This window comes from Dipteris shenzhenensis, chromosome 12, assembly GCF_047967505.1.
Source record: "Dipteris shenzhenensis isolate YYH24624 ecotype China chromosome 12, Dip_SZ_1.0, whole genome shotgun sequence".
Lineage (NCBI taxonomy): Eukaryota > Viridiplantae > Streptophyta > Polypodiopsida > Gleicheniales > Dipteridaceae > Dipteris > Dipteris shenzhenensis.
This window is the reverse complement of record NC_141607.1, coordinates 1,088,883-1,102,794: the sequence shown is the minus strand read 5'-3', so window position 1 is coordinate 1,102,794 and position 13,912 is coordinate 1,088,883. Positions and strand designations below refer to the sequence as shown.

Here is a 13,912-nt window from a genome sequence, read left to right as displayed (position 1 = left end):
CTTTCTAGCTAGATTTCCCTCGTGAGATATTTGACATAGATTATGCCACAGGTGTTATCTGCCTCGAACTGAAGATACATTACACACAAGTCACACATTGGTCCTTACACCAATGTGTAGAAAAATTAGGGATTGAAATGTCTTTCATGATGCAATGGGCCCTCAAGATTGGCGTGGAAACCTGTTATGCCCTTGATTTAGCGATGCATGGATGCGGAATACTCTCCTTTGAAACCCCCTTCTAAATCCTAAAAATTAGATTCAACCACGTAAGCTCCTTCTCACAAGAGAGCTTGATTTCCTCAAGCCTCTTCTTCATGAGCTAGACACTAGTGAGTTGGAATGTGCACGGCCTTCAGGGGGAAGTGGTTGGGAAATTGGTGTATTTACTTTTGATCCAAGAGCATATGTTTACAACAATATACATCTACCAATGCAACCATCTCTTGCCAGGGACAGGCCTAGAGGTGTGGTCTCCCGTAGTAGGCAAGATTGGGGGGGTTTGCATCTCAGCTTCACAAGCAGTGGTAGCTGATGTTTTTGGCTAGGGAGAGTTGCTCATGGGTAGGGTAGCATGGATGGGGATCATCACTAGGGATTCTAGGATAGGCATATTGAATTTCTATGCTCTGACGTGTAAGCAACAGTGCCTAGCATTCTGGAGATGCTTGACGGAGTGTCTTCTAGATGTAGACTGTTGGATTGTTGGAAGGGACTTCAATAACTTGGAGCATGTGGAGGAAAAGCAGGGAGGATCATGCTTTGTAGAGATGACAGTGGCAAAGAGGAGCACCTGGGAGCAATGTATCTTCACGGTTTGTGAGAGAGACCCTTGGAGAGAGGTGGAGTTCTCTAGGATTCTAGGCAGCCTTTGTTTTTGTTCAGCCCAGGCACATTGGTGTTTTAGATCTATGGAGACACAGCTGCATAGCAGCTAAGAGGCTTGGACCGCACTATGAACTTGGACCCCTTGGAGATCTTAGAGGTGAACATTGAGTTCTATCAGCGACGACTGTTCCAGGAAGAGGAGTCTACCCAGGTGTTTGCCTCTAAGGAGACGACCTAGAGCCACATCCCATCAGTGGTATCGTAGAGCATGAGCAGGGTTCTAGAGATGCCATTTTCCAAACAAGAGATTTTAGAGGCTCTCCCCCTAAGAAGTGCCCAAAAGAGGATGGCTTAACACTGACCTTTTTTAGGTGCTTCTGGCAGAACATTTGTACTTGCCTTCATCAAATGTTCCAAGAGATCTTTGATACATGCCTTCTTCCTCCGTCCTTGAGTAGAGGATGGATTTGTTTGATCTTGAAAGGGGGCAATAGAGTGGACCTACACCAGTGGAGGCCAATTACTCTACTAGACATAGCCTACAAGATCCTAGCCAAGGTCTTGAGTCTACCTCTATAGCCACATCTAGTGGATGTCATCCACGACACTCAAACATGAATTTTCCAAGAATGCAGCAACTTGGACAACATCTTCACTTTTTGGGAGGCATTCGATTGGGCCCAGGAGTCGTCCAAAACTCTTGCTATCCTACTCTTGGATTTCAAGAAGGCATATGATAGGGTGGAGTGGCCTTTCCTAGAGGGCAGTATGTAGTTGTTGGGCTTTTTTGATAGGTAGATCCAAGGAGTCTCGGCCCTTTATGCAGGCAGGTCTAGTTAGATGCTTGGTGGTCACACAAATAATGCCTTTCCTCTCTTCCATTCAGTTCGACAAAGCCTCCCCGTCCCCACTTTCTTATTCCTTTTTGGGCGGAAGCCTTGGGCTATTTTTTGTGCTTTTAAGCGGAGGGCCTCATAGGGATGAGACTTCCACTTTGGCAGAAGTAGGAGATGCTAGACTCGGAGTTCACAGATGACATAGTACTTGATGTGGAGGGATCTACAAAGAACCTGGAGGCAATGAGGAGGGCTTTGGCTACATACTTCATGGCTTCGGGTGCCACGATTAACTGGGCCAAATCAGTGGGCTTCCTTATAGCCACTGAAGAGGTTTAGGAGATCTGAGATTAGGGGGCAACAGACTTTGGCTTCCATTGGATCCCGCAAGGGCAAATAGTATCCTACCTCTGGTGCCAGGTGGGCATGGATACCTCCATGGAGTAGCAGATAGCCTTGGTGCTGGAGAGTATTCCGTGCTAGCTTCTCTATTGGAGCTCAGCCAAATTCTCGAGTAAGCAGAGCCCTAGTAGTAAACCAGGTACCCCCCCTTGCACACAGCCTAATATACAGCCTCTTATTCAAAGGGGATGCATGGGGAAGCTAAGGTGTTTGGGACGTAATTTCCTTTGGGCAAGTTCATACGGCACTTGGAACACACGAGCTAGAGTGAGCATGCCAAAAGCATACGTGCATGAGATGACCATAGCACAGAACATGGCATCGACACATAAAGCATTAAAGACACAGGAAGAACAAAGCATCATGCATCAAGCTACATCAAGCAAAGAAGAGAACGCCATCGACATCAAGTATTGAGAAGCAAAAACCTTGCCACCTTCAGTCCATATGCTTGTAAATCAAACTTGACCACCTGAGAGTAGCCATGTAAGCACCTAGGGGAGGATTTGATCTTGTAATACCCGCAGCTGACCACCTTAAGTAGCAATGTATGCACTAAGGGGAGGTGATGGATTGTAAACTCACATATGACCACCTTGCAGTAGCCAATGGATCATGGCACCAAGGGGAGGTCTTGAGATAGGTGCCATGATACATTGGCTACTGCAAGATGGTCAGATGTGAGTTTACATTCTATCGCCTCCCCTTAGTGCATACATTGCTACTTAAGGTGGTCAAGTGTGGTTTTTCCATGTCAATACCTCCCCGGGGTGTTTTCATAGCTACTTTCACGTTGTCAGGCTTAATTTACAAACGTGTGGGCTAAAGGTGGCAAGGGTTTCCTTCTCAATACTTGATGTTGATGCCGTTTTCTTCTTTGCTTGATGTAGCTTGATGCATGCTGCTTTGTTCTTCCATGTGCCTTAATGCTTTATGTGTGGTTGCCATGTTCTATGTTATGGTCAATCTCATGCACTTGTGCTTTTAGTATGCATTTGCAAAGGTCTTACCATGAGCTTCGTTTTGCTTCAATGGGTGTCTAATTGCTAACAATGATTCTGACTTGTCAAGAGTGTAAGCATTGAAAAGGCAATCACTTTTAATTTTTAGAGCGTGTGCAAATTCTTCCTGGATTGAAGGTTACGGCTTGTCGAAGTTTTATGAAGAAGAGCGAGCCTAGAGGCTGTTCATATGTTGCTTACAAGTCGATGCCTACAAAGGAAGTGTGTGCTTCGATAGGTGCCACTATGCCACGTGGCAATCTTGAGTGGAGTTAATCCAAGGCCAAGCAAACTTAACCATGGTCCAAGCAATTGAACCTAACCATGGTGATTTTGAATCTAACCACAATGATAGGCTTCAATCCTAACTGCCACGTGGCATTTCCACGTGGACGAAGGTTATCAAACCTTGAAACACAGAAGTCAAGGCTTGGTCGTTTCTGCGCCGTGTATCGTTGGAGCTGGAGTTCTTGACGGTGCTGCGCATGGAGAGTTCGCTCTGGGGCGTAGCTGCGGCGGTATTGCGAGGAGGCCTCCAAGCGACCAGACGGCAGCCGCTCCACAGCCTTCACAAAACGAGCGTTTGCAGGCCAGGAAGCTCGTGTTCCTGTCCTCTGCAGAAAGCTTCAGAAAGATGCAACCTAGGTAAGCCTTTGTCAGGCAACTCATTTGTCAAATTTGTTGATCTCCGCAAAATCGGAGTTCTTTGATCCAGAGTTTTCCTGAGATGTTTGAGGCAGGGGAGGAGATTGGCCTGCCGGAAGCGTCGACGGAAATTTTAGGCGCATTCTCAGAGATCACGCGATAGTTCGCGAGCACCAGAGCATTAAGATTTAGTTCCTCCGAAAAAGCACTTGGTCTCGTGAGCATCTATGTCGAAACGCATGGCAGAAACACCAAAAACGCAGGCGTGCAAGAGCAGAACGAGCAGCAGGAGCGAGATAAACCTTGACTCCATCCCGAATGTCAAAATCTCTCGCTCGCTTCCCCCTAAAGAAACTCCCTTGCCGACGCTCACAAGCAAACTCGATCGATCTCTCGCAATCCATCTGCGTTGAAGATTCTTGCAGGAGCCGCTTCTATCGGTACTGTAGACATCTACAAGAAGATGCCCGTCCTCCACCTTGGTAAAGCCATCTGCGAATAGCTGCTCATTCGGAGAGCAGTTTAGACGGTGCTGGCAGGGAACGGCCTGCTTCCAAAAGCGAGGAATCCGTGTGCATCCGCAGCTTCCAACAAACAAGGCGCTTCCAAAAGCGAGGAATCCGTGTGCATCCGCAGCTTCCAACAAACAAGGCAAGCATCTAGATGGCGGTTTAATTAGCGGGAACTAAGCTCAAGCCTTTCTGGGTTGCTCAAGTCATACTTCAGTGATTGCTGCTAGTTTGCTTTGTTGATTGAGTCGCTATGTGAGTTAAAGATCTGAGTTGCCAAAGAAATGGGCATGGCCTGAGTTAAAGAAGAGCTGGTGAAGCCTCTCGAAGAGTAAGCTTATCTCTCTCATGAATCTCTCAAGAAGAATTCTCACAAAGGACTCTCAATCACCCTAGGCTTAGCTAAACCTTGTCAATATACGGATCGTGCAAGCCTACTACACAGGAAGAACTAAGGAGGCTCAAACCATATACTACAAAACCATGAGAAACACCAAATACTCAATCTATTGCAATGTATGTGTACTCAACAATACATGGTAGGCCTCTTATATAGAGAGTGCCCTTAGAATACTCAACACTTGAGGGATCCTCTCATCCACATCTCTCCTTGTGGATATCCTTTATCCACATCTCCACATCATGTAATCCACATCCTAGGGTGGCTACTTTAATTCTTTCTTATACCATACCTTAGCCTCTAATTCGTGTGCACATGATCTCAACACATCTTGCCATTGGCCCAAGGAATCCTCGACATCATTGATCCAAAGATAAAGAGAAGAGCCCTCCTAGGCAAGTTCATAGTATGAGGTCTCACTCTAGGCTTGGATCCCTAGAAACTCTTGATACAACATGTATTACTTAGGAATGCCCTCTATATAGGTGATCCATGGTAGATATTCTCACCTACACCTCTCACTAGTAGGAAGGTCTTCCCCTTGATGAGAACCATGTATAGAGTCTGGAAGCACTTGTTGCTTGGTTATTAAAGCCGATCCCACATGCAAGGAGGATTTTGACAGACAGCCATTGTTATGGTACCCGGAGGTTTGAGATTTAGAGGGGCGCATGCTTGGTCATCAATGGATGCATATCAATTGGGCACAATGGGATACTAGCCCTGTGCGCTCTCTTTTGGGACTTGGAGGCAGCTTGCTATGGAGACAGAGAACAGAGACCATGAGAGGGAATGTGTATCAGCACGAGCCTTCACATTGGAGAGCTAGCTTATACAGCCAGCATTAGAGAGAAGAAGGGTATTGGAAAAAAGGCCACCAACAAGCGTAAGTAGATTTTGAGATGTTCTTACTGTAGTAAAGAGCGACATGATGACATATGTTGTTATAAAAAGGCCCACACAAAGGAAATATTTACGGGAGTATTGCCTTTGTGTCTTCCTCATCTACTTTAGATCCTAGAGCATTCAACTCTTTTAGCAAATATTGAAATGTATCTAAGCACATACCAAGGGTCTCGAAATCACCCATATTGAAACTGAAAAGCTCTTGTTTTAGTAAACGACTTTGAATATTTTATCTTTGGGACTCCAGCATGCACACAAATTATCATGGGAAAATGTAAATGAAATGACTATGGCATAGGGAGACTGGCATTGTCTGCACAAGTGATGGTAGAGGAGAAAGTGCAAGAATTTTCAAAGACATTTTAAGACATTGAAGTAGTCACTGATGCAAATGGGAAGAAGAAGAAAAGAAAAAAATGGCTATATAAAAACATGCTTTGTATGGGTCTTCTTCTTTTACGAGACACATGCTGAAAATTTTATGAAGAACAACTTGATATATAGATTGCATGCAAAAACAATTCAAGGAATGTCTTCTGACATTTCTTGATAGTGTGGTTGTCCCTATGGTACTTTGCTAAAAATTACTCGCTCATACAACAAAATGAAATTCAGCCTATGCACTGGTATTTAAGCCAAGTGACATTTTTTTCACATAACATATTGCCACATGGGTTAATTTGATGTGAAGAAGAACATTCGTTTTTTCATCTAGATGATAAGCAACATGACACTTTATTCATTCATCATTGTTTCTTACTACATGATAGATGGCTAAAAGATCAAGGATATGCTCTTAAGGCACATTGGGTATGATATGATGGAGTGGCATCTCAATTTAAAGCTGAACACCCGATTTTAGTTCACATAAGATATTCCACATGGGGTCATTTGATGTGAAGAAAGCTATTCATTCTTTTATTTCAAATGATAAGCAACATGACACTTTGTTCATTTACATTGTTTATTACTACATGATAGATGGCTAAAAGATCAAGGCGGCCATTTATTTTTTTATTTCATATGATAAGCAACATGACAATTTGTTCATTTAGAATTGTTTGTTACTACATGATAGATTTCGAAGAGATCAAGGATATAATCTTAAGGCACATTGGGCATGTTCTGATGGAGTGGCATATCAATCTAAAGCCAAATGCTTTTACTACTTTGTTGCTAGAATTGGGTTGATCACAAGGCTATAGATGGTATGGAACTTCTTTGGCTCTGGCCGTGGTAAGGGGGAGCATGATGGGGCAAGAGATATTATAAAGAGGGCACTCACACTTGAATAGCCACCAATGCCACTTTGAAAGGTATTGGAGATGCTAGATGCTGTTAATTTTTTGAGGACCCAATCGTTGATAAAAGCCATTTTGAGTACTCATCTAAAACAAGGGAGGTAAAGATAATATTTTAGGAGAAGGTGATGTGCAAGGAAATCATAGGTGAAATGGCAAACTATCCCAAATGTAGGATTCATGCATTGTGCTATTGGATATTCTATGTATGACACATGTGCAATCAAAACCATGAGGCTGTCATGTTTTTCTTAGTAGTGTATGAAAGGACTGTATGAAAGGACATTGGAGGGGATATAGTAGTCAAACATGTGTGGAGAGTTGGGAGTATCACAATCTTGTTCCCTTGCATGATGTGAAGGGTGGTAAAGAAGCAGATGAGCTATCATTCAAAGAGAATATAAATGATGATGAAGATGTTTTTAGGCCCACTTATGATAGGGTAATTATGATGTCATGAGTGATGCTACTGCTAATAGAGATAAGTTTTTAGTCATCCCGAAGGATAATGAAGAAGACATAGATTTTTATATACTTAAATGCCTTGTGATTAAAGGAGTTGATAATCAAAGTTCAAAAGGATGGATAGTATACATTGCTTGATTATTAACCAATTATAGTTAGAGCATCAAGTTTCCCATGGATCAGTTGAGGGTGCCCAAAACTATTTTGGCTTTCATGCGAGATACACACTCACTCTCTTCTATCCAAGCCATCCACTGAGCTCCTTGACTTTAGCCTTGTGAATGAGCACCTTGCAGCCTACCCTCTTACTAAAAAGGAGTCCAAAGAACATGTACACCAATAACATCAATGAAACTTTGTCCAAGCTATGGGGAGCAAATATAAACGATCAATTTGTTTTGAACCCCCATGGAGCCACTGCTTTTGCACCTCATACATGCCTTGCATGAGTGGTGTTCAGAGACCAATGTCCTTGTAAATGAGTGTGTGCACAAAGTAGGCAATGCAATTTCTACACGTAACACATCAATGCATAACAAGTAGAATACTTGTCCTTGTCACTGCCTCTCATGAGTACTACAAGAGAATTCTATTACATAAAAACAAGCCCTCCTAAACAACGCATAATGGTCTTAAAATGCCACCTGCAGCTAGAGACAACAATGGACTCACAAAGCAATTATGTTTTCTTCCCTGACATCATCACACAATATTTAGAGAGGAAACAAGCCTTGCAACACATATGTTTGGCCTTGAGCCACTAATAAAAAACAAAAATTCCCATGTATAATACATTTTAATAACTGCAGCAAAATGAAAGACCTGGAGAACCGCTATAGAGAGCTATGCTTGCTCTATTTTCCATTTGCCACACTTGGGCACTCTTTGAGCAAAAACACATGCAAGTTTGCATGACATGTACATTCTCCATGAGCAAACAATTGAAGTGAATCGAAAAAAATACATTCTCCATGAGCAAACAATTGAAGTGAATAGAAAACAATACAACAAGCTCACATCCATTGTCATGCCATCCACAAGTCATGCATCACATCCACGTAAACAACTCAATGCAATAGTGATCCAATGAGTTCAACCTACGGGGAAAATTGCACACACCTTTAAGAGTAGAACCCCAAGAGCCACAACATTTCACATGCAAGGTTTTACCCAACAAACAATTCCATTTCTCTTTCTGTGAATGCAATGGCTACTCATCGAGAACATCCTTCTAAAGAAACGACTAGATTCACAATCAACATTTTGTGTTTTTCTATCTGGCAATGTTGGCACAGGCAAAACTTACACCTTGCCCCTTTTGGTCCAATCATTGCTCCGATGTTGCTTGCACAAAGGAATGTCAAACCCTGGCTTTCCAAAGGCACTTCTTCTCACCTACATAGGGAAGGTAGCTTCCTTGCATCTCCCTTTTCTCATGTCTACTTACAAATCTTTGACGAGAAAAAAACTCCAAACGTTGTCTGCAACATACAAAGACTTGCAAATAATAGTTTTTGACAAGGTTTCTTTGATAGGCCATAGCACATTCATTGCAACCAACATGCGGATAAGTGAAATCAAGCACAACCACCATTTTCCATTTGGAGGAGTAGACATCTTGCTTTGTGGTGACTTGTGCCAAGAAATCCCAATGAAAGACAACTGGGATTTCTCTTAGAAACAAAGCTCATTGGCAATGCTTCCTTCCGTTTGGATAGACCACATCATATATTATGAATCAAAGAGCCTATGTGCCAACAAAACACCCGATTCTTGGAATAATAGAATAATATATGCATTGAGGAACAAACAGTAAGAGACGTCAACACCATAAACGCATTATATTGTCACTCGCAACCCAAAAAAGAAAGCAAATACTATATTAACACTTGCAAAGAAAAACACAATGAAGAAGTCCTCAACATGCTCAATGCAGCTCCATCCCCTTTTAATAGCAAAGGATATTTAAGGCATAAGATGTGCAGCAAGAGCATAAAGATACCACTTGATCCAAAGGCAACATGAGGCTTTACATGAGCTCTTGTAGCTAAATCCCATCATGATAATAGATGTGTGCTTCGGCAACCTAGACATTGTTGAAGATCTTGTGAATGGAGCTAATGGAATTTTTAGACATTCAAATGAAGAAGCAAAGCCCGCAGTGGTATGGATACACTTCAATAACATCACGATGCAAACACACTACAAGCACTCACCTTTGACAAATGAAAGTATTCCAAGTTCTTGGACTTCTATTTTAAGAATACAAAAAGAGTTCCAAGTAGGGAAGAACTATCTAAATATTATCTGTACGCACCAATTCCCAATACAACATGTTGCAAGAAGGATAGTTCACCACTCACAATGGATTCCCATGGACTCCTTGGAATTTGACCCCAAGAACATAAAATCCCATGGGATAGTGTCCATCATGTACGTGCCCCTTCCAAATGCTAAATTCTATCCAAACTCCAACAAAATGACATTAAGCTCAACCGTGTGGGGCTCAAAGAAGTCCATTCAATTTGACTAAAAGCAGCACAGTGCTGGCAATTGCAATAAATAATTTTGCATCCATAAATGCCCCCAATTTTTCATGCAATTGCTCAACACAAGGTATTTCAAGTTGTAAATTGTAGACATCCTCTCATGCAAGGGCATGAGAGATGCCACTCTTCAAGAGGTGTGCATCACATTGCAACTTGACACGAGCATTGATGGGTTAAAGCATGTACAATGCAAACAAGGAATCAATATAGCAACATATTACATTGATACCCTCATGCTTGAGCATGAAATGTTCATCTACAAAGAAGGTCTTGAGTGCTTTCTTACAACGTTAAACTCCTTAACTTTGCAAAGCATTGTAGCAATCAATGTATATAAATCACCAAAAAATAATACTATTATTCTCCTTCAAGCACTTGAGAATTTAACGGCTAAACATGAGCAAGGCATTGCAACTTTCATATTGGGGGACTTCAACATTGATTACAACAAGCCTGATCAAAGCATGGAAAAACTTCATTGCTTCATGAAATCCCACAATATGAATCAACTTATTAAATAACCCACAACAATTGATGGTTCCACCTTGATACATATATGGGTCAAAACCCAAAACATAAGTAAGGCACCAACTACATATATTTGTTAGACCATTCCTTGCTGTACACCCAACCAAAAAATGAAAAAATAAAGCATGGGTAGGACACTTGAATGTAATTCAACTTGTTTGAAGTACTTGTCTTGTTGCTTTGAGTTGCTCTAAGTTTCAGTGCTACTTCTGACATCTAAAATGTTGTTGATTTTTGGTCTATTTGAAGGATGAAGTCGTTGCTTTGGTCGCACCTCTACTACTATTGTTGGCACTAGCTTTAAGTCTACTACTTATTATTGGTAAAGCTACTTGCTTTGCCTTTTCTCATGTGTATTGGCTTGCCTATCATTTGTAGATGCTTTAGTGCTCACTGTATGTTGTTGTAGATGCTTGTTTGCCATGGTGGCTATTTTTCTTGCTAAGTGGTGCTTGCCTGAGCATAGGTAGCTGGCTATAGTTTGTTATACTACACTTTTTGCTAGTTATTTGGCTACCTTGATCTTAGAGATTAGTTTCTTTGTTGTAGGTCGTAGAGTCATTTGTTGAAGTTATTAGATATGCTCAATGCCCCACCCTCCTAGTAACCACCAGTGGTCCAAGGTGCTCAAGTTGTAAGGTCCCCATATGAGAAGGAGCCATGTGTGAGCCCGAGACACTGGATGGATCTTGACTTGCATGTCAGATGAGGTCTATCAATGACACCGTTGATGGTAAAAAGGTGATCTATGTGAGTCTAGCCTATGAGCTAGGCAGGGTAGGTAAGCTGGTAGCACAACGAGGCACATTGTCTTGATTGTGTGGAAGCCCCTTACTCTTGTTGGGGTGACTTACTCTTGTTGGGAGCCCCTTACTCTTTTTGGGAGCCCCTTACCCTTACTGGGAGCCCCTTACTCTTGCGGGAGCCCCTTAATCTTGCTTGAATATTCTATGGACGACTAGTCGGTTCCATCGACTAGGTTGACTAGTCGGCTCCACTCACTAGGTCAACTGGTTAGCTCTACCGACTACGTTGATCCGACTACCATCCTCATAGCTATAAGCTCCTTCTGTGATACACGTGGGATCAAGAGGGAGCTCACATCCCCTCATACTCCAAAGTAAAATCCAATTGCAAAAACGATGAACTGTACCATTCAGGAAAGGTTGCAATGTATGCTTTCCGATGCAAGTCCTTCTAGTGGTTTTTGGGCTAAGGCAATGAAGACTACAATGCATGTGATCAATAGCTCACACAGCTAGTAATAAGAATTTGGATGGTGGTATTCTTGAAGAGGCATGGAGTGGTAAGAAGCCCTCTTAATCATTTGCATATATTTGGGTGTGAGGCATATGCACATGTGCCAAAAGAGCTTCAGAAGAAGCTAGATTCTAAGTCTAAGAAATGCATCTTTCTAGGTTATGGTAAAAGTGGAGAGGTGGGCTATCATCTCTAGGATCCATAAGCAAAGAAGATCATATGAAGCCATGATGTGGTCTTTAATGAGAAGAACATGCATAAGACACTGATGAGGGATGTGAGCAGAATCACTTTCCAGGATGTGAATCCACCTACATATGTTGATAGATAGCAAGTGTCCATGCACTGAATGATGGTGCCACCAGGTACTCCCACAGGTACACAATCAAGGGTAGATGATGGATCATCTATTGGTGGAAATAATGAGCCAAATGAGGCTGATATGCAAGCGGGATGACAAGCTGAAATATCCTTGAGAAGCCCAGCTATAGTGTCTACAGCTCCTAATAGTTCCAGGGGCAGCAGACTTTGTGATGCTTACTGATTGTGGGGAGCCTTCATAAGACTTGGGACTTGGTTTCTTTGCCACATGGAAAGAAAGCATTGCCATGTAAATGGGTCTACAAGATGAACATCACAGGTGATGATGTGCCTAAGTACAAGGCTCATTTGGTTGCTAAAGGGTTCAAACAAGAGAAGGTTGTGGACTTTGAGGATATCTTATCTCTGGTTGTGAAGATGACCACACTTAGATGCATACTTGGACTTGTGGTAGCAGAGGTTCAGCTTATGCAGATGGATGTCAAGACAGCTTTCTTGCATGGGCAGCAGCATGAGGAAATTTACATGGTACAATTGGAAGTCTTTGAAGAAAAGGGGAAAGAGCATTTGGTTTGCAAGCTGAAAAAAAAGTCTCTATGGCCTTAAGCTAGCGCCTAGAGAATGGTATCAGAAATTTTATGCTTTCATTCAGTCCCAAGGTTTTAGAAGGAGTGAGATTGATTATTGCCTCTACACTAAAAGGGCTAAGGATAATAGCCTGATACTCCTGGCACTTTATGTGGATGATATGCTATTGGCTAGAAAACACTTATGAGGTGGATGCATTAAAGTCCAAGTTGCATGAGGCCTTTGACATGAAGTATTTGGGACCTGTGGTCATATTCTTGGTATGCACACCACACGTGACCGGAATAGGAAACTCCTTTGGATTTTACATATTACAAAAGTGTTGTAGCATTTCAATATGGAGGGGGGGAAGGCAATAAGTACTCCGTTGCCTCCATGTGTGAAATTGAGTCAAGAAGATAGTCCCAAATCAGATGAGGAGAGGGCCATAATGGCCAAGGTTCCTTATGCATTAGTAGTTGGGAGTCTTATGTATGCTATGATAGCTACTAGACCGGACATTGCTTTTGCAATGGGAGTTGATAGCCAAAAAATGGCTAATCCAGGAAAGAGGCATGGGGAGGCAGTTAAGTGCAGTACATGAAGGGTACCAAGGAGATGTGCATCTGCTTTGGTAGTGCTTTGGCAGAGAGAGATGCGTGTACTTGGGTACAAAGATTCAAACTATGCAAGGCATGTGGATCACAGGAGATCCACTTATGGTTATGTGTTCACCTTTGCAGGTGGTGTAGTGTCATGGATGTCTCGCATAGAGAAGTGTGTTGCTTTATCTACCATAGAGGCCAAGTATGTTCCAGCCACAGAGGGTTGCAAAAGGAGGCTATATGGCTTGATCGGCTAGTAGGAGATTTTGGGATTCATACAGGTGTACCATGAGTGCACAGTCATTCCATGAGTGCTATTCAGCTAGCACAAAATCCGGTCTTTCATGCAAAGACCAAACACATTGAGGTCAGGTACCATTTTATCAGGGAGGTACTTGAGAGACAAGCACATAGAGCTTTTCAAGGTTCATATAGATGATAACCTTGCAAATATGCTCACAAAGAGTCTACCGGTTTGAGTATTGTTGTGTATTGATGGGCATTGGATAGCCTATGTCTAGTGGTTGTTCTCCCTTAAGACACATTGTCCTTTAAGTGGGAGGTTGTGGGGGTTAAAGGACATTGTGACTTAACCCCGGTTATGTACAATACTCAAGCACATATATATATGGATGACATAGAAGATTAGGGTGTCCTATAGCCACCAAAACTTGTGTGGCTCTCTTCCGGCTCACCCTTTTCCATTTCACTTCCATTCAGAGCACTCTCAACTTCTATGTCATCTCTTTTTCTTGCAATAGACCCCCCTCATCTCTGTTCTTCCCGGTC

At 42.4% G+C, this 13,912-nt stretch overlaps 1 protein-coding gene across 1 annotated transcript; it reads left to right on the top strand.

The window, feature by feature from the left end:
* The first annotated feature begins 955 nt into the window (after positions 1–955).
* Positions 956–4,291, top strand: LOC147895652 (uncharacterized). Its single transcript, XM_087382799.1, has 3 exons — positions 956–1,039; positions 3,423–3,712; positions 3,795–4,291. The coding sequence occupies exons 1-3, from the start codon at positions 956–958 to the stop codon at positions 3,847–3,849; spliced, it is 429 nt and encodes a 142-aa protein (XP_087238925.1). The 3' UTR covers positions 3,850–4,291.
* The last annotated feature ends 9,621 nt before the right edge of the window (positions 4,292–13,912 follow it).